The sequence below is a fragment of the Pseudophryne corroboree genome, chromosome 4 (genome assembly GCF_028390025.1).
Source record: "Pseudophryne corroboree isolate aPseCor3 chromosome 4, aPseCor3.hap2, whole genome shotgun sequence".
NCBI classification, from domain to species: Eukaryota; Metazoa; Chordata; class Amphibia; order Anura; family Myobatrachidae; genus Pseudophryne; species Pseudophryne corroboree.
In genome coordinates this window covers 870656534-870676766 of record NC_086447.1, presented here as the reverse complement: position 1 = coordinate 870676766, position 20233 = coordinate 870656534, and the positions used below count along the sequence as shown (strand labels likewise).

The 20233-nt window shown below is 50.0% G+C and overlaps 1 protein-coding gene across 1 annotated transcript in view; it reads left to right on the top strand.

Moving 5' to 3' along the window:
- Nucleotides 1-2042: 2042 nt before the first annotated feature.
- The window catches only part of LOC134910572 (zinc finger protein 318-like), a 170129-nt gene continuing 151938 nt past the window's right edge, over nucleotides 2043-20233 (top strand). The window contains exon 1 of the mRNA XM_063918764.1: nucleotides 2043-2573. Coding sequence (XP_063774834.1) covers nucleotides 2082-2573 — 492 coding nt within the window. The 5' untranslated portion in view covers nucleotides 2043-2081. The remainder of the gene's footprint in view (nucleotides 2574-20233) is intronic.

Sequence of the window (20233 nt, the reverse complement as noted above, 5' to 3'; positions counted from 1 at the left end):
TACCCTTTTTTGTGGTAACCGTGTTAATGTCAGAAATGTGCAACACATTTTTCATTGCCATAATCATGCATCAGATGGCCCTTGTGGATTGTACATTAGTCTCATCCTCGTCTACATTGGAGTTAGACTCCGTGTCAACATCTGTGTCTGCCATCTGAGGTAGCGGGCGTTTTTGAGCACCTGATGGCCTCTGAGACGCCTGGGCAGGCGCGGGCCGAGATGCCGGCTGTCCCATAGCTGTTACGTCATCGAACCTTTTATGTAAGGAGTTGACACTGTCGGTTAATACCTTCCACATATCCATCCACTCTGGTGTCGGCCCCACAGGGGGCGACATCACACTTATCGGCTCCTGCTCCGCCTCCACGTAAGCCTCTTCATCAAAGATGTCGACACAGCCGTACCGACACACCGCACACACACAGGGAATGCTCTGACAGAGGACCCCACAAAGTCCTTTGGGGAGATAGAGAGAGAGTATGCCAGCACACACCACAGCGCTATATAATACAGGGATGTACACTATACTGAGTGATTTTTCCCCTATAGCTGCTTATTATACACAGTTTGCGCCTAAATTTATGTGCCCCCCCTCTCTTTTTTACCCTTGAAGTCTGGAAACTGCAGGGGAGAATCTGGGGAGCGTCCTTCCAGCGGAGCTGTGAAGAGAAAATGGCGCTGGTGTGCTGAGGAAGATAGCCCCGCCCCCTCCGCGGCGGGCTTCTCCCGCGTTTTTCAATAGTTAATGGCGGGGGTTATTGCACATATACAGTTTATTGGACTGTATTATGTGCCTTTTTGCCAATAAGGTAATCTAATTGCTGCCCAGGGCGCCCTCCCCCCCCCCAGCGCCCTGCACCCATCAGTGACCGGAGTGTGTGCTGTGCTAAAGGCGCAATGGCGCACAGCTGCAGTGCTGTGCGCTACCTTAATGAAGACAGGAGTCTTCAGCCGCCGGTTTTCAACTTTCTCTTCTGTCTTCTGGCTCTGCGAGGGGGACGGCGGCGCGGCTCCGGGAACGGACGATCGAGGTCGGGCCCTGTGTTCGATCACTCTGGAGCTAATGGTGTCCAGTAGCCTTAGAAGCACAAGCTAGCTGCAAGCAGGTAGGTTTGCTTCTCTCCCCTCAGTCCCACGTAGCAGTGAGTCTGTTGCCAGCAGATCTCACTGAAAATAAAAAACCTAACAAATACTTTCTTTTCTAGGAAGCTCAGGAGAGCCCCTAGGGTGCATCCAGCTCTGGCCGGGCACAGATTCTAACTGAGGTCTGGAGGAGGGGCATAGAGGGAGGAGCCAGTAGGTTTCTATGTGAGATGCGATGCGATACTGTCAGTATGCCAAGCTTCAGAATGTGCACTTCCAGTTTTGGTTCCCTCTCCATCGCCACCCCCGACGATGCAAGTGCAGCCCTCCTGGCATGTAGTTGTTAGTACCGTAAATGTACCAACTGTACAGTCCGCACATATCCTCCACATATTTTCTCTTTCTTCACTTTCCCTTCATTCTGACCAGGGTTCATCATTGCTGTGATGTGATATCATGCAACCCACCTACAACCTTTGCAATCCGGTGGACAAATATACAATAGATAGCACCTATCCTTGTGTATCAATGCCTATTTCCCTATAGATTGTAAGCTTGCGAGCAGGGCCCTCCTACCTCTGACTGTTTATTACCCAGTTTCGTTGTATCATTGTGTCCAATTGTAAAGCGCAACGGAATTTGCTGCGCTATATAAAAATCTGTTAATAAATAAATATGCATCATTATCCCTTTGCTAATATATGTAAAATATATTTATCACAACTCCTGCATAAAAAAATGTGGATTGTACTAAAGTTCCTCAATGAGTTCTTTCCAGTTGTCTAGGTGACTCCATATTCAGGTTAAGCCGTCCCACACCCTAGCAACCAACACCAGAGACGGAAGTCGTCCACCCAGCCACTTTGAAGCACAACCGGAATGGAATCGGATTCGGCTGTCCCAGCAGACAAGTGTAATTAATACAGAATGAGTCTATCCGGGTGTAGTAAGATGGCGGCTGTACAGGGATGTGAAGCCGCCAGGATAGGTGTAGAACGATGGCGAATGCAGCCATCATGACGTCAATCACGTGCGCTGCAAGATTACAGCTGAGACCGTTCGTCGTCGCGGCTAGCGACTCGGTGTACGCCATGTACCGATCCTCGATGCGGCGCGACACCCCACCCCCGTACAGTCGTGACAGGTCCCGCAAGAGGTCACGGAGCTGCTCACGAAGACGCTCTCCTACTAGCCCGCGCCGCTACTCTGCCCGGCGCTCCCGGTCCAGATCACACGACCGCTCCCGGTCCAGATCATACGACCGCTCCCACCACAGGCACGCTGCCCTGCACCACCGCTCCCCCACCAGTCCACGCCGCTCCTTGTCCCCCCGCCACCACCCGACGACCTCCCGCCGCTCGCCGCACTCCCGTGAACACTCTCCGGCTGCAAGCCGATCCCGATCATCCCGAGCCTCATCATCCCGGGACTCTCATCGGAACCGCTCACCACCGAAGTCTACGCTGTATAAGGGCACCAGCAGAGAACAGGTGAGTGCCACGCCCGTGCGGATCTGTTGCCACGCCCACACGGATTTAATGGTGACATTTGCTAGTGCTTTGATCCCCTTTCGCCGAGAGGACCATATTACACACACTACACTTGTTAAACCTGAACATAGGTTGTGAATACCTGTGGTGAGCGTGCAATGGGGCTTAAATACACGAGAATAACATACAACTTACCTAGCTTGATGAAAAAATAAACATGCTGTAAGGCATGGGTCTTCATCCTGTGGCCCTCCAGCTGCTGTGAAACTACACATCCCAGCATGCCCTGCTACAGTTTTGCTATTAAGGTATGCTAAAACTGAGGCAGGGCATGCTGGGATGTGTAGTTCCACAGCAGCTGGAGGGTCGCAGGTTGAAGACCCATGCTGTAAGGGCATAAAACAACTTTGTCCCACACCTGATGTCACATTTAGGGCCTTTTGGCGAAGGGGATATGGATTCTATCATTTTACTTTGTCCCTTTGATCAATAACCCCTAACCCACTACTACCTGCCCTCTCCTGCCTAGTCACATGCTCCCTCTCTCCTTTAGGCCCAGATTTATCAAGCCTTGGAGAGTGATAAATCACAGTACCAACCATCCAGCTTTCTCTAACGTCCTAAGTGGATGCTGGGGACTCAGTAAGGACCATGGGGAATAGCGGCTCCGCAGGAGACTGGGCACATCTAAAGAAAGCTTTAGGACTATCTGGTGTGCACTGGCTCCTCCCCCTATGACCCTCCTCCAAGCCTCAGTTAGATCTTTGTGCCCGAACGAGAAGGGTGCACACTAGGGGCTCTCCTGAGCTTCTTAGTGAAAGTTTTAGTTTAGGTTTTTTATTTTCAGTGAGACCTGCTGGCAACAGGCTCACTGCATCGAGGGACTAAGGGGAGAAGAAGCGAACTCACCTGCGTGCAGAGTGGATTGGGCTTCTTAGGCTACTGGACATTAGCTCCAGAGGGACGATCACAGGCCCAGCCATGGATGGGTCCCAGAGCCGCGCCGCCGGCCCCCTTACAGAGCCAGAAGACAGAAGAGGTCCGGAAAATCGGCGGCAGAAGACGTTCTGTCTTCAACAAGGTAGCGCACAGCACTGCAGCTGTGCGCCATTGCTCTCAGCACACTTCACACTCCGGTCACTGAGGGTGCAGGGCGCTGGGGGGGGGCGCCCTGAGACGCAATAAAAACACCTTGGATGGCAAAAAATGCATCACATATAGCTCCTGGGCTATATGGATGCATTTAACCCCTGCCAGAATACATAGAAAAACGGGAGATAAGGCCGCCGATAAGGGGACGGAGCCTATCTCCTCAGCACACTGGCGCCATTTTCCCTCACAGCTCCGTTGGAGGGAAGCTCCCTGGCTCTCCCCTGCACTACACTACAGAAAGGGTTAAAAAAAGAGAGGGGGGACACTAATTACGTGCAGTATTAAAGATACAGCAGCTATAAGGGGAAAAACACTTATATAAGGTTATCCCTGTATATATATAGCGCTCTGGTGTGTGCTGGCAAACTCTCCCTCTGTCTCCCCAAAGGGCTAGTGGGGTCCTGTCCTCTATCAGAGCATTCCCTGTGTGTGTGCTGTATGTCGGTACGTTTGTGTCGACATGTATGAGGAGAAAAATGATGTGGAGACGGAGCAGATTGCCTGTAATAGTGATGTCACCCCCTAGGGGGTCGACACCTGAGTGGATGAACTGTTGGAAGGAATTACGTGACAGTGTCAGCTCTGTATAAAAGACAGTGGTTGACATGAGACAGCCGGCTACTCAGCTTGTGCCTGTCCAGACGTCTCATAGGCCGTCAGGGGCTCTAAAGCGCCCGTTACCTCAGATGGCAGATATAGACGCCGACACGGATACTGACTCCAGTGTCGACGGTGAAGAGACAAATGTGACTTCCAGTAGGGCCACACGTTACATGTTTTGAGGCAATGAAAAATGTTTTACACATTTCTGATAATACGAGTACCACCAAAAAGGGGTATTATGTTCGGTGAGGAAAAACTACCTGTAGTTTCTCTATCGTCCTAGTGGATGCTGGGGTTCCTGAAAGGACCATGGGGAATAGCGGCTCCGCAGGAGACAGGGCACAAAAAGTAAAGCTTTAGGATCAGGTGGTGTGCACTGGCTCCTCCCCCTATGACCCTCCTCCAAGCCTCAGTTAGATTTTTGTGCCCGGCCGAGAAGGGTGCAATCTAGGTGGCTCTCCTAAAGAGCTGCTTAGAAAAGTTTAGCTTAGGTTTTTTATTTTACAGTGAGTCCTGCTGGCAACAGGATCACTGCAACGAGGGACTTAGGGGAGAAGAAGTGAACTCACCTGCGTGCAGGATGGATTGGCTTCTTTGGCTACTGGACACTAGCTCCAGAGGGACGATCACAGGTACAGCCTGGATGGTCACCGGAGCCTCGCCGCCGGCCCCCTTGCAGATGCTGAAACAAGAAGAAGGTCCAGAATCGGCGGCATGAAGACTCCTCAGTCTTCTTAAGGTAGCGCACAGCACTGCAGCTGTGTGCCATTTCCTCTCAGCACACTTCACACGGCAGTCACTGAGGGTGCAGGGCGCTGGAAGGGGGGCGCCCTGGGAGGCAATGAAAACCTATTTTTGGCTAAAAATACCTCACATATAGCCTCCGGGGGCTATATGGAGATATTTAACCCCTGCCAGAATCCGTTAAGAGCGGGAGACGAGGCTGCCGAAAAAGGGGCGGGGCCTATCTCCTCAGCACACAGCGCCATTTTCCCTCACAGAAAGGCTGGAGGGAAGGCTCCCAGGCTCTCCCCTGCACTGCACTACAGAAACAGGGTTAAAACAGAGAGGGGGGGCACTAATTTGGCGTTAGAAATATATAAAAAAGATGCTATAAGGGAAAACACTTATATAAGGTTGTCCCTATATAATTATAGCGTTTTTGGTGTGTGCTGGCAAACTCTCCCTCTGTCTCTCCAAAGGGCTAGTAGGTCCTGTCCTCTATCAGAGCATTCCCTGTGTGTGTGCTGTGTGTCGGTACGTGTGTGTCGACATGTATGAGGACGATGTTGGTGAGGAGGCGGAGCAATTGCCTGTAATGGTGATGTCACTCTCTAGGGAGTCGACACCGGAATGGATAGCTTATTTAGGGAATTACGTGATAATGTCAACACGCGGCAAGGTCGGTTGACGACATGAGACGGCCGACAAACAATTAGTACCGGTCCAGACGTCTCAAAAACACCGTCAGGGGTTTTAAAACGCCCGTTTACTTTAGTCGGTCGACACAGACAGGGACACTGAATCCAGTGTCGACGGTGAATAAACAAACGTATTCCTTATTAGGGCCACACGTTAAGGGCAATGAAGGAGGTGTTACATATTTCTGATACTACAAGTACCACAAAAGAGGGTATTATGTGGGATGTGAAAAAACTACCGTAGTTTTTTCTGAATCAGATAAATTAAATGAAGTGTGTGATGATGCGTGGGTTCCCCCCGATAGAAAATATGGGCGGTATACCCTTTCCCGCCAGAAGTTAGGGCGCGTTGGGAAACACCCCTTAGGGTGGATAAGGCGCTCACACGCTTATCAGAACAAGTGGCGGTACCGTCTATAGATAGGGCCGTCCTCAAGGAGCCAGCTGACAGGAGGCTGGAAAATATCATAAAAAGTATATACACACATACTGGTGTTATACTGCGACCAGCGATCGCCTCAGCCTGGATGTGCAGAGCTGGGGTGGCTTGGTCGGATTCCCTGACTAAAAATATTGATACCCTTGACAGGGACAGTATTTTATTGACTATAGAGCATTTAAAGAATGCATTTCTATATATGCGAGATGCACAGAGGGATATTTGCACTCTGGCATCAAGAGTAAGTGCGATGTCCATATCTGCCAGAAGATGTTTATGGACACGACAGTGGTCAGGTGATGCAGATTCCAAACGGCACAAAGGTGTATTGCCGTATAAAGGAAGAGGAGTTATTTGGGGTCGGTCCATCGGACCTGGTGGCCACGGCAACTGCTGGAAAATCCACCGTTTTTTACCCTAAGTCACATCTCTGCAGAAAAAGACACCGTCTTTTCAGCTTCAGTCCTTTCGTCCCTATAAGAGTCATATCTGCCCAGGGATAGAGGAAAGGGAAGAAGACTGCAGCAGGCAGCCCATTCCCAGGAACAGAAGCGTTCCACCGCTTCTGACAAGCTCTCAGCATGACGCTGAGACCGTACAGGACCCCTGGATCCTACAAGTAGTATCCCAGGGGTACAGATTGGAATGTCGAGACGTTTCCCCTGCGCAGGCTCCTGAAGTCTGCTTTACCAAGGTCTCCCTCCGACAAGGAGGCAGTATGGGAAAAAATTCACGAGCTGTATTCCCAGCAGGTGATAATTAAATTACCCCTCCTACAACAAGAAAAGGGGTATTATTCCACACTATATTGTGGTACTGAAGCCAGAAGGCTAGGTGAGACCTATTCTAAATCTAAAAAAATTTGAACACTTACAAAGGTTCAAATCAAGATGGAGTCACTCAGAGCAGTGATAACGAACCGGGAAGAAGGGGACTATATGGTGTCCCGAGACATCAGGGATGCTTACCTCCATGTCCCAAATTTGCCCTTATCACTAAGGGTACCTCGGGTTCGTGGTACAGAACTGTCACTATCAGTTTCAGACGCTGCCGTTTGGATTGTCCACGGCACCCCGGGTCTTTACCAAGGTAATGGCCGAAATGATGGTTCTTCTTCGAAGAAAAGGCGTCTTAATTATCCCTTACTTGGACGATCTCCTGATAAGGGCAAAGTCCAGGGAACAGTTGGAGGTCGGAGTAGCACTATCTCGGATACTGTTACAACAGCAGGGGTGGATTCTAAATATTCCAAAATCGCAGCTGATCCCGACAACAAGTCTCCTGTGCTTAGGGATGATTCTGGACACAGTCCAGAAAAAGGTGTTTCTCCCGGAAGAGAAAGCCAGGGAGTTATCCGAGCTAGTCAGGAACCTCCTAAAATCAGTGCATCATTGCACAAGGGCCATGGTAAAAAAATGGTGACTTCCTTCGAAGCAATTCCAGTCGGCAGATTTCATGCAAGAACTTTTCAGTGGGATCTGCTGGACAAATGGTCCGGATCGCATCTTCAGATGCATCAGCGGATAACCCTATATCCAAGGACAAGGGTGTCTCTCCTGTGGTGGTTACAGAGTGCTCATCTTCTAGAGGGCCGCAGATTCGGCATTCAGTTTTGGATGTTGGTGACCACGGAGGCCAGCCCGAGAGGCTGGGGAGCAGTCACACAAGGAAAAAATTTCCAGGGAGTGTGATCAAGTCTGGAGACTTTTCTCCACATAAATATAGCTAAGGGTAAATTTATAATGCTCTAAGCTTAGCAAGACCTCTGCTTCAAGGTCAGCCGGTATTGATCCAGTGGGATAAAACATCACGGCAGTCGCCCACGTAAATAGACAGGGCGGCACAAGAAGCAGGAGGGCAGTGGCAAAAACTGCAAGGACTTTTCGCTGGGCGGAAAATCATGTGATAGCACTGTCAGCAGTGTTTCATTCCGGGAATGGAAACTGGGAAGCAGACTTCCTCAGTAGGCACGACCTCCACCCGGCAGAGTGGGAACTTCATGGGGAAGTTTTCCACATGATTGTAAACCGTTGGGAATTACCAAAGGTGGACATGATGGCGTCCCGTCTGAACAAAAAACGGGACAGGTATTGCGCCAGGTTAAGAGACCCTCAGGCAATAGCTGTGGACGTTCTGGTAACACCGTGGGTGTACCAGTCGGTGTATGTGTTCCATCCTCTGCTTTTCATACCTAAGGTACTGAGAATTATAAGACGTAGAGGAGTAAGAACTATACTCATGGCTCCGGATTGGCCAAGAAGGACTTGGTACCCGGAACTTCAAGAGATGCTCACAGAGGACTTATGGCCTCTGCCGCTAAGAAGGGACTTGTTTCAGCAAGTACCATGTCTGTTCCAAGACTTACCGCAGCTGCGTTTGACGGCATGGCGGTGGAACGCAGGATCCTAAGGGAAAAGGCATTCAGGAAGAGGTCATTCCTACCCTGGTCAAAGCCAGAAAGGAGGTGACCGCACAACATTATCACCACATGTGGCGAAAATATGTTGCGTGGTGTGAGGCCAGGAAGGCCCCACGAAGAAATTTCAACTCGGTCGATTCCTGCATTTCCTGCAAACAGGAGTGTCTATGGGCCTCAAATTGGGGTCCATTAAGGTTCAAATTTCGGCCCTGTCGATTTTTCTTCCAGAAAGAATTGGCTTCAGTTCCTGAAGTCCAGAAGTTTGTCAAGGGAGTATTGCATATACAACCCCCTTTTGTGCCTCCAGTGGCACTGTGGGATCTCAACGTAGTTCTGGGATTCCTCAAAACACATTGGTTTAAAACCAGTCAAATCTGTGGATTTGAAGCATCTCACATGAAAAGTGAACATGCTCTTGGACCTGGCCTGGACCAGGCGAGTGTCAAATTGGTGGTTTTTTTCTCAAAAAAGCCCATATCTGTTTGTCCATTCGGACAGGGCAGAGCTGCGGACTCGTCCCCAGTTCTCTCCCTAAGGTGGTGTCAGTGTTTCACCTGAACCAGCTTATTGTGGTGTCTTGCGCCTACTAGGGACTTGGAGGACTCCAAGTTGCTAGATGTGGTCAGGGCCCTGAAAATATAGGTTCCAGGACGGCTGGAGTCAGGAAAACTGACTTGCTGTTATCCTGTATGCACCCAACAAACTGGGTGCTCTTGCTTCTAAGCAGACTTTTGCTAGTTGGATGTGTAATACAATTCAGCTTGCACATTCTGTGGCAGGCCTGCCACAGCCAAAATATGTAAATGCCCATTCCACAAGGAAGGTGGGCTCATCTTGGGCGGCTGCCCGAGGGGTCTCGGCTTTACAACTTTGCCGAGCGGCTATTTAGTCAGGGGCAAACACGTTTGTAAAATCCTACAAATTTGATAACCTGGCTAAGGAGGACCTGGAGTTCTCTCATTCGGTGCTGCAGAGTCATCCGCACTCTCCCGCCCGTTTGGGAGCTTTGGTATAATCCCCATGGTCCTTTTAGGAACCCCAGCATCCACTAGGACAGGCCTGGCCAACCCGTGGCTCTCCAGCTGTTGTAAAACTACAAGTCCCATCATGCTTTGCTACAGTTTTGCTATTAGGGAAGGCTAAAACTGTGGCAGGGCATGCTGGGATGTGTAGTTTCACAACATCTGGAGAGCCACAGGTTGGCCAGGCCTGCACTAGGACGATAGAGAAAATAAGAATTTACTTACCGATAATTCTATTTCTCGGAGTCCGTAGTGGATGCAGGGCGCCCATCCCAAGTGCGGATTATCTGCAATACTTGTACATAGTTACAAAAATCGGGTTATTATTGTTGTGAGCCATCTTTCAGAGGCTTCGCTGTTATCATACTGTTAACTGGGTTCAGATCACAGGTTGTACAGTGTGATTGGTGTGGCTGGTATGAGTCTTACCCGGGATTCATAAATCCTTCCTTATTGTGTACGCTCGTCCGGGCACAGTATCCTAACTGAGGCTTGGAGGAGGGTCATAGGGGGAGGAGCCAGTGCACACCACCTGATCCTAAAGCTTTACTTTTTGTGCCCTGTCTCCTGCGGAGCCGCTATTCCCCATGGTCCTTTCAGGAACCCCAGCATCCACTACGGACTCCGAGAAATAGAATTATCGGTAAGTAAATTCTTATTTTTCCTGAATCTGAGAAATTAAATGAGGTGTGTGATGATGCGTAGTTTTCCCCCGATAACAACTGATAATTTCTAAAATGTTATTGGCATTATATCCTTTCCCGCCAGAGGTTAGGGTGCGTTGGGAAACACCCCCTAGGGTGGATAAAGCGCTCACACGCTTGTAAGAACAAGGGCTCTACCCTCTCCTGAGATGGCCGCCCTTAAGGATCCTGCTGATAGAAAGCAGGAGGGCATCCTAAAAGGTATTTACACACATACTGGTGTTATACTGCGACCAGCAATCGCCTCAGCCTGGATGTGCAGTGCTGGGTTGGCGTGGTCGGATTCCCTGACTGAAAATATTGATACCCTAGATAGGGACAGTATATTTTTGCCTATAGAGCATTTAAAAGATGCATTTCTATATATGCGTGATGCACAGCGGAATATTTGCCGACTGGCATCAAGTCTAAGTGCGTTGTCCATTTCTACCAGTAGAGGGTTATGGACACGACAGTGGTCAGGTGATGCGGATTCCAAACGGCATTTGGAATTATTGCCTTATTAAGGGGAGGAGTTATTTGGGGTCGGTCTTTCAGACCTGGTGGCCACGGCAACAGCTGTGAAATCCACGTTTGTACCCCAGGTCGCCTTTCAACATGAGAAGACGCCGTATTATCAGGCGCAGTCTTTTCGTGGACAAGCGGGCAAAAGGTTCCTCATTTCTGCCCCGTGACAGAGGGAGAGGAAAAAGGCTGCAGAAATCAGCCAGTTCCCAGGAACAGAAACCCTCTCCCGCCTCTGCCAAGCCCTCAGTATGACGCTGGGGCTTTACAAGCAGAATCAGGCACGGTGGGGGGCCCGTCTCAATGAATTTCAGCGCGCAGTGGGCTCACTCGCAAGTAGACCCCTGGATCCTTCAGGTGATATCTCAGGGGTACAAATTGGAATTCGAGACGTCTCCCCCTCGCCGTTTCCTAAAGTCGGCTTTACCGATGTCTCCTTCTGACAGGGAGACAGTTTTGGAAGCCATTCACAAGCTGTATTCCCAGCAGGTGATAATCAAGGTACCCCTCCTGCAACAGGGAACGGGTATTATTCCACACTGTTGTGGTACCGAAGCCGGACGGCTCGGTGAGACCGATTCTAAATCTAAAATCTTTGAACACTTACATACAGAGGTTCAAATTCAAGATTGAGTCACTCAGAGCAGTGATTGCGAACCTGGAAGAAGGGGACTACATGATGTCTCGGGACATCAAGGATGCTTACCTTCATGTCCCAATTTACCCTTCTCACCAAGGGTACCTCAGGTTTATGGTACAGAACTGTCACTATCAGTTCAGACGCTGCCGTATGGATGGTCCACGGCACCCCGGGTCTTTACCAAGGTAATGGCCGAAATGATGATATTCCTTCGAAGGAAGGGAATTTTAGTTATCCCTTACTTGGACGATTCCCTGATAAGGGTAAGATCCAGGGAACAGTTGGAGGTCAGTGTAGCACTATCTCAGGTAGTGTTGCGGCAGCACGATTGGATTCTCAATATTCCAAAATCGCAGCTGGTTCCGACGACTCGTCTTCTGTTCCTAGGGATGATCCTGGACACAGTCCAGAAAAAGGTGTTTCTCCCGGAGGAGAAAGCCAGGGAGTTATCCGAGCTAGTCAGGAACCTCCTAAAACCGAGCCAACTCTCAGTGCATCAATGCACAAGGGTTCTGGGTAAAATGGTGGCTTCCTACGAAGCAATCCCATTCGGCAGATTCCACGCAAGAACTTTCCAGTGGGACCTGCTGGACAAATGGTCCGGGTCGCATCTTCAGATGCATCAGCGGATAACCCTGTCACCAAGGACAAGGGTGTCCCTCCTGTGGTGGTTGCAGAGTGCTCATCTTCTAGAGGGCCGCAGATTCGGCATTCAGGACTGGGTCCTGGTGACCACGGATGCCAGCCTGCGAGGCTGGGGAGCAGTCACACAGGGAAGGAATTTCCAGGGCTTATGGTCAAGCCTGGAGACATCACTTCACATAAATATCCTGAAGCTAAGGGCCATTTACAATGCTCTAAGCTTAGCAAGACCTCTGCTTCAAGGTCAGCCGGTGTTGATCCAGTCGGACAACATCACGGCAGTCACCCACGTAAACAGACAGGGTGGCACAAGAAGCAGGAGGGCAATGGCAGAAGCTGCAAGGATTCTTCGCTGGGCGGAAAATCATGTGATAGCACTGTCAGCAGTATTCATTCCGGGAGTGGACAACTGGGAAGCAGACTTCCTCAGCACGACCTCCACCCGGGAGAGTGGGGACTTCACCCAGAAGTCTTCCACATGATTATAAACCGTTGGGAAAAACTCGACAGGTATTGCGCCAGGTCAAGGGACCCTCAGGCAATAGCTGTAGACGCTCTGGTAACACCGTGGGTGTACCAGTCAGTGTATGTGTTCCCTCCTCTGCCTCTCATACCCAAGGTACTGAGATTGATAAGATGGAGAGGAGTAAGCACTATATTCGTGGCTCCGGATTGGCCAAGAAGGACTTGGTAACCGGAACTTCAAGAGATGCTCACGGAGGATCCGTGGCCTCTACCTCTAAGAAGGGACCTGCTCCAGCAAGGACCCTGTCTGTTCCAAGACTTACCGCGGCTGCGTTTGACGGCATGGCGGTTGAACGCCGGATCCTGAAGGAAAAAAGGCATTCCGGATGAAGTCATCCCTATCCTGATCAAAGCCAGGAAGGATGTAACCGCAAAACATTATCACCGCATTTGGCAAAAATATGTTGCGTAGTGCGAGGCCAGTAAGGCCAGACGGAGGAAATTCAACTGGGTCGATTCCTACATTTCCTGCAAACAGGAGTGTCTATGGGCCTGAAATTGGGGTCCATTAAGGTTCAAATTTCGGCCCTGTCAATTTTCTTCCAAAAAGAACTAGCTTCAGTCCCTGAAGTTCAGACGTTTGTAAAAGGGGTACTGCATATACAGCCTCCTTTTGTGCCTCCAGTGGCACCTTGGGATCTCAATGTAGTTTTTGGGTTCCAAAAGTCACATTGTTTTGAACCACTTAAATCTGTGGAGTTAAAATATCTCACATGGAAAGTGGTCATGCTGTTGGCCCTGGCCTGGGCCAGGCGCGTGTCAGAATTGGCGGCTTTATCCTGTAAAAGCCCTTATCTGATTTTCCATTCGGACAGGGCGGAATTGAGGACTCGTCCTCAGTTTCTCCCTAAGGTGGTTTCAGCGTTTCACCTGAACCAACCTATTGTGGTGCCTGCGGCTACTAGGGACTTGGAGGACTCCAAGTTGCTAGACGTTGTCAGGGCCCTGAAAATGTTTCCAGGACGGCTGGAGTCAGGAAATCTGACTCGCTGTTTATCCTGTATGCACCCAACAAGCTGGGTGCTCCTGCTTCTAAGCAGACTATTGCTCGTTGGATTTGTAGTACAATTCAGCTTGCACATTCTGTGGCAGGCCTGCCACAGCCAAAAATCTGTAAATGCCCACTCCACAAGGAAGGTGGGCTCTTCTTGGGCGGCTGCCCGAGGGGTCTCGGCTTTACAACTTTGCCGAGCAGCTACTTGGTCAGGAGCAAATACGTTTGTACAAAATTGATACCCTGGCTGAGGAGGACCTGGAGTTCTCTCATTTGGTGCTGCAGAGTCATCCGCACTCTCCCGCCCTTTTGGGAGCTTTGGTATAATCCCCATGGTCCTTACGGAGTCCCCAGCATCCACTTAGGACGTTAGAGAAAATAAGAATTTACTTACCGATAATTCTATTTCTCGTAGTCCGTAGTGGATGCTGGGCGCCCATCCCAAGTGCGGATTGTCTGCAATACTGGTACATAGTTATTGTTACAAAAAAAAAAAAAAAAAATCGGGTTATTGCTGTAGTGAGCCATCTTTTCTAGAGGCTCCTCTGTTATCATGCTGTTAACTGGGTTCAGATCACAAGTTGTACGGTGTGATTGGTGTGGCTGGTATGAGTCTTACCCGGGATTCAAAATCCTTCCTTATTGTGTACGCTCGTCCGGGCACAGTATCCTAACTGAGGCTTGGAGGAGGGTCATAGGGGGAGGAGCCAGTGCACACCAGATAGTCCTAAAGCTTTCTTTAGATGTGCCCAGTCTCCTGCGGAGCCGCTATTCCCCATGGTCCTTACGAAGTCCCCAGCATCCACTACGGACTACGAGAAATAGAATTATCGGTAAGTAAATTCTTATTTCTCTAACGTCCTAGTGGATGCTGGGGACTCCGTCAGGACCATGGGGATTAGCGGCTCCGCAGGAGACAGGGCACAAAAATAAAGCTTTAGGATCAGGTGGTGTGCACTGGCTCCTCCCCCTATGACCCTCCTCCAAGCCTCAGTTAGGTTTTTGTGCCCGTCCGAGCAGGGTGCAATCTAGGTGGCTCTCCTAAAGAGCTGCTTAGAAAAAGTTTTTTATTTTCAGTGAGTCCTGCTGGCAACAGGCTCACTGCATCGAGGGACTTAGGGGAGAGAAGTGAACTCACCTGCGTGCAGGATGGATTGGCTTCTTAGGCTACTGGACACCATTAGCTCCAGAGGGAGTCGGAACACAGGTCTCACCCTGGGGTTCGTCCCGGAGCCGCGCCGCCGACCCCCCTTGCAGATGCCGAAGTTGGAAGAGGTCCAGAAGCAGGCGGCAGAAGACTTTTCAGTCTTCCTGAGGTAGCGCACAGCACTGCAGCTGTGCGCCATTGTTGTCAGCACACTTCACACAGCGGTCACGGAGGGTGCAGGGCGTTGGGGGGGCGCCCTGGGCAGCAATGTAGAATACCTTTTTTATGGCTAAAAATACATCACATATAGCCCTTGAGGCTATATGGATGTATTTAACCCCTGCCAGATCTCAGTCTCCGGAGAAGAGCCCGCCGAAATAGGGGGCGGGGCTTATTCTCCTCAGCACACAGCGCCATTTTCCTGCTCAGCTCCGCTGTGAGGAAGGCTCCCAGGACTCTCCCCTGCACTGCACTACAGAAACAGGGTAAAACAGAGAGGGGGGGCACTTTTTTGGCGATATTACTATATTTAAGCTGCTATAAGGATACAACACTTATATAGGGTTGTTCCCATATATATTATAGCGCTTGGGTGTGTGCTGGCAAACTCTCCCTCTGTCTCCCCAAAGGGCTAGTGGGGTCCTGTCTTCAATAGAGCATTCCCTGTGTGTCTGCTGTGTGTCGGTACGTGTGTGTCGACATGTATGAGGACGATGTTGGTGTGGAGGCAGAGCAATTGCCGGTAATGGTGATGTCACCCCCTAGGGAGTCGACACTGGAATGGATGGCTTTGTTTATGGAATTACGTGATAATGTCAGCACATTACAAAAATCAGTTGACGACATGAGACGGCCGGCAAACCAGTTGGTACCTGCCCAGGCGTCTCAGACACCGTCAGGGGCTGTAAAACGCCCTTTACCTCAGTCGGTCGACACAGACCCAGACACGGACACTGAATCTAGTGTCGACGGTGAAGAAACAAACGTATTTTCCAGTAGGGCCACACGTTATATGATCATGGCAATGAAGGAGGCTTTGCATATCTCTGATACTACAAGTACCACAAAAAGGGGTATTATGTGGGGGGTGAAAAAACTACCTGTAGTTTTTCCTGAATCAGAGGAATTGAATGATGTATGTGATGAAGCGTGGGTTAACCCAGATAGAAAAGGGCTAATTTCAAAAAAGTTATTGGCATTATACCCTTTCCCGCCAGAGGTTAGGGCGCGCTGGGAAACACCCCCTAAGGTGGATAAGGCGCTCACACGCTTATCAAAACAAGTGGCATTACCGTCTCCTGATACGGCCGCCCTCAAGGATCCAGCTGATAGGAGGCTGGAAACTACTCTAAAAAGTATATACACACATACTGGTGTTATACTGCGACCAGCCATCGCCTCAGCCTGGATGTGCAGTGCTGGAGTGGTCTGGTCGGATTCCCTGACTGAAAATATTGATACCCTGGATAGGGACAGTATTTTACAGACTTTAGAGCAATTAAAGGATGCTTTTCTTTATATGCGAGATGCTCAGAGGGATATTTGCACTCTGGCATCGAGAGTAAGTGCGATGTCCATATCTGCCAGAAGAAGTTTATGGACACGACAGTGGTCAGGTGATGCGGATTCCAAACGGCATATGGAAGTATTGCCGTATAAAGGGGAGGAATTATTTGGCGTCGGTCTATCGGATTTGGTGGCCACGGCAACTGCCGGGAAATCCACCTTTTTACCTCAGACCCCCTCCCAACAGAAAAAGACACCGTCTTTTCAGCCGCAGTCCTTTCGGTCCTATAAGAACAAGCGGGCAAAAGGACAGTCATATCTGCCCCGAGGCAGAGGAAAGGGTAAGAGAGGGCAGCAAGCAGCTCCTTCCCAGGAACAGAAGCCCTCCGCGGGTTCTGCAAAGCCCTCAGCATGACGCTGGGGCTTTACAAGCGGACTCAGGAACGGTGGGGGGTCGACTCAAGAATTTCAGCGCGCAGTGGGCTTGCTCACAGGTGGACCCCTGGATCCTGCAGGTAGTATCTCAGGGTTACAGGTTGGAATTCGAGAAGTCTCCCCCTCGCCGGTTCCTAAAGTCGGCTTTGCCAACGTCTCCCTCAGACAGGGCGACGGTATTGGAAGCCATTCACAAGCTGTTTTCTCTATCGTCCTAAGTGGATGCTGGGGTTCCTGAAAGGACCATGGGGAATAGCGGCTCCGCAGGAGACAGGGCACAAAAAAGTAAAGCTTTACTAGGTCAGGTGGTGTGCACTGGCTCCTCCCCCTATGACCCTCCTCCAGACTCCAGTTAGATTTTGTGCCCGAACGAGAAGGGTGCAATCTAGGTGGCTCTCCTAAAGAGCTGCTTAGAGAAAGTTTAGTTTAGGTTTTTTTCTTTACAGTGAGTCCTGCTGGCAACAGGATCACTGCAACGTGGGACTTAGGGGGAAAGTAGTAAACTCACCTGCATGCAGAGTGGATTTGCTGCTTGGCTACTGGACACCATTAGCTCCAGAGGGATCGAACACAGGCCCAGCCGTGGAGTCCGGTCCCGGAGCCGCGCCGCCGACCCCCTTGCAGATGCTGAAGCGTGAAGAGGTCCGGAAACCGGCGGCTGAAGACTCCTCAGTCTTCATAAGGTAGCGCACAGCACTGCAGCTGTGCGCCATTTTCCTCTCAGCACACTTCACTGGGCAGTCACTGAGGGTGCAGAGCGCTGGGGGGGGGCGCTCTGAGAGGCAAATATAAACCTTATACAAGGCTAAAAATACCTCACATATAGCCCATAGGGGCTATATGGAGATATTTAACCCCTGCCTGACTGGAAAAATAGCGGGAGAAGAACCCGCCGAAAAAGGGGCGGGGCCTATCTCCTCAGCACACGGCGCCATTTTCTGTCACAGCTCCGCTGGTCAGAACGGCTCCCAGGTCTCTCCCCTGCACTGCACTACAGAAACAGGGTAAAACAGAGAGGGGGGGCACATTAATGGCTATATATATATATATTAAAGCAGCTATAAGGGAGCACTTAATATAAGGATATCCCTTGTATATATAGCGCTTTGTGGTGTGTGCTGGCAGACTCTCCCTCTGTCTCCCCAAAAGGGCTAGTGGGTCCTGTCTTCATTAGAGCATTCCCTGTGAGTTTGCGGTGTGTGTCGGTACGTGGTGTCGACATGTATGAGGACGATATTGGTGTGGAGGCGGAGCAATTGCCAAATATGCAGATGTCACCCCCCAGGGGGTCGACACCAGAATGGATGCCTTTATTTGTGGAATTACGTGATGGTTTATCTTCCCTTAAACAGTCAGTTGAGGACATGAGGCGGCCGGACAATCAATTAATGCCTGTCCAGGCGCCTCAAACACCGTCAGGGGCTGTAAAACGCCCTTTGCCTCAGTCGGTCGACACAGACCCAGACACGGGCACTGATTCCAGTGACGACGGTAGAAATTCAAACGTATTTTCCAGTAGGGCCACACGTTATATGATTTTGGCAATGAAGGAGACGTTACATTTAGCTGATACTACAGATACCGTAAAACAGGGTATTATGTATGGTGTGAAAAAACTACAAACAGTTTTTCCTGAATCAGAAGAATTAAATGACGTGTGTGATGAAGCGTGGGTTGCTCCTGATAAAAAGTTGATAATTTCAAAAAAGTTATTGGCATTATACCCTTTCCCGCCAGAGGTTAGGGCGCGCTGGGAAACACCCCCTAAGGTGGACAAGGCGCTCACACGCTTATCCAAACAAGTGGCGTTACCCTCTCCTGAGACGGCCGCACTTAAGGATCCATCAGATAGAAAGATGGAAGTTATTCAAAAGAATATATACACACATGCAGGTGTTATACTACGACCAGCTATAGCAACTGCCTGGATGTGCAGTGCTGGAGTAGTTTGGTCAGAATCCCTGATTGAAAATATTGATACCCTAGATAGGGACAATGTTTTACTGTCGTTAGAACAAATAAAGGATGCATTTATCTATATGCGTGATGCACAGAGGGATATTTGCACACTGGCATCTCGGGTGAGTGCTATGTCCATTTCAGCCAGAAGAGCCTTATGGACACGACAGTGGACAGGCGATGCGGATTCAAAACGTCACATGGAGGTTTTGCCGTATAAAGGGGAGGAGTTATTTGGAGTTGGTCTATCAGACTTGGTGGCCACGGCTACTGCCGGGAAATCCACTTTTTTACCTCAAGTCACTCCCCAACAGAGAAAGGCACCGACCTTTCAACCGCAGCCTTTTCGCTCCTACAAAAATAAGAGAGCGAAGGGCTTGTCGTACCTGCCACGAGGCAGAGGAAGAGGGAAGAGACACCAACAGGCAGCTCCTTCCCAGGAACAGAAGCCCTCCCCGGCTCCTGCAAAAACCTCAGCATGACGCTGGGGCCTCTCAAGCGGACTCGGGGACAGTGGGGGGCCGTCTCAAAAATTACAGCGCGCAGTGGGCTCACTCGCAGGTAGACCCCTGGATCCTGCAGATAATATCTCAGGGGTACAGGTTGGAATTAGAGACGGATCCTCCTCATCGTTTCCTGAAGTCTGCCTTACCAACCGTCTCTTCCGAAAGGGAGAGGGTGTTGGAAGCCATTCACAAGCTGTACGCTCAGCAGGTGATAGTCAAAGTACCCCTATTACAACAAGGAAAGGGGTATTATTCCACTCTATTTGTGGTACCGAAGCCGGATGGCTCGGTAAGGCCTATTCTAAATCTGAAGTCCTTGAACCTCTACATAAAAAAGTTCAAGTTCAAGATGGAGTCACTCAGAGCAGTGATAGCGAACCTGGAAGAAGGGGACTTTATGGTATCCTTGGACATCAAGGATGCGTATCTACACGTTCCGATTTACCCCGCACACCAGGGGTACCTCAAGTTCATTGTTCAAAACTGTCACTATCAGTTTCAGACGCTGCCGTTCGGATTGTCCACGGCGCCTCGGGTCTTTACCAAGGTAATGGCCGAGATGATGATTCTTCTTCGAAGAAAAGGCGTATTAGTTATCCCATACTTGGACGATCTCCTAATAAGGGCAAGGTCCAGAGAACAGCTGGAGACAGCTTTAGCACTATCTCAAGAGGTGCTAAGACAACACGGGTGGATTCTGAATATTCCAAAATCCCATTTAATCCCGACAACTCGTCTGCTGTTCCTAGGAATGATTCTGGACACGGTTCAGAAAAAGGTTTTCCTTCCAGAGGAAAAAGCCAAGGAGTTATCCGATCTGGTCAGGAACCTCCTAAAACCAGGAAAAGTGTCAGTACATCAATGCACAAGAGTCCTGGGAAAAATGGTGGCTTCTTACGAAGCAATTCCATTCGGCAGATTCCATGCAAGAATATTCCAAAGGGATCTGTTGGACAAATGGTCAGGGTCGCATCTGCAGATGCACCTGCGAATAACCCTGTCACCAAAGACAAGGGTGTCACTTCTGTGGTGGTTGCAGAAG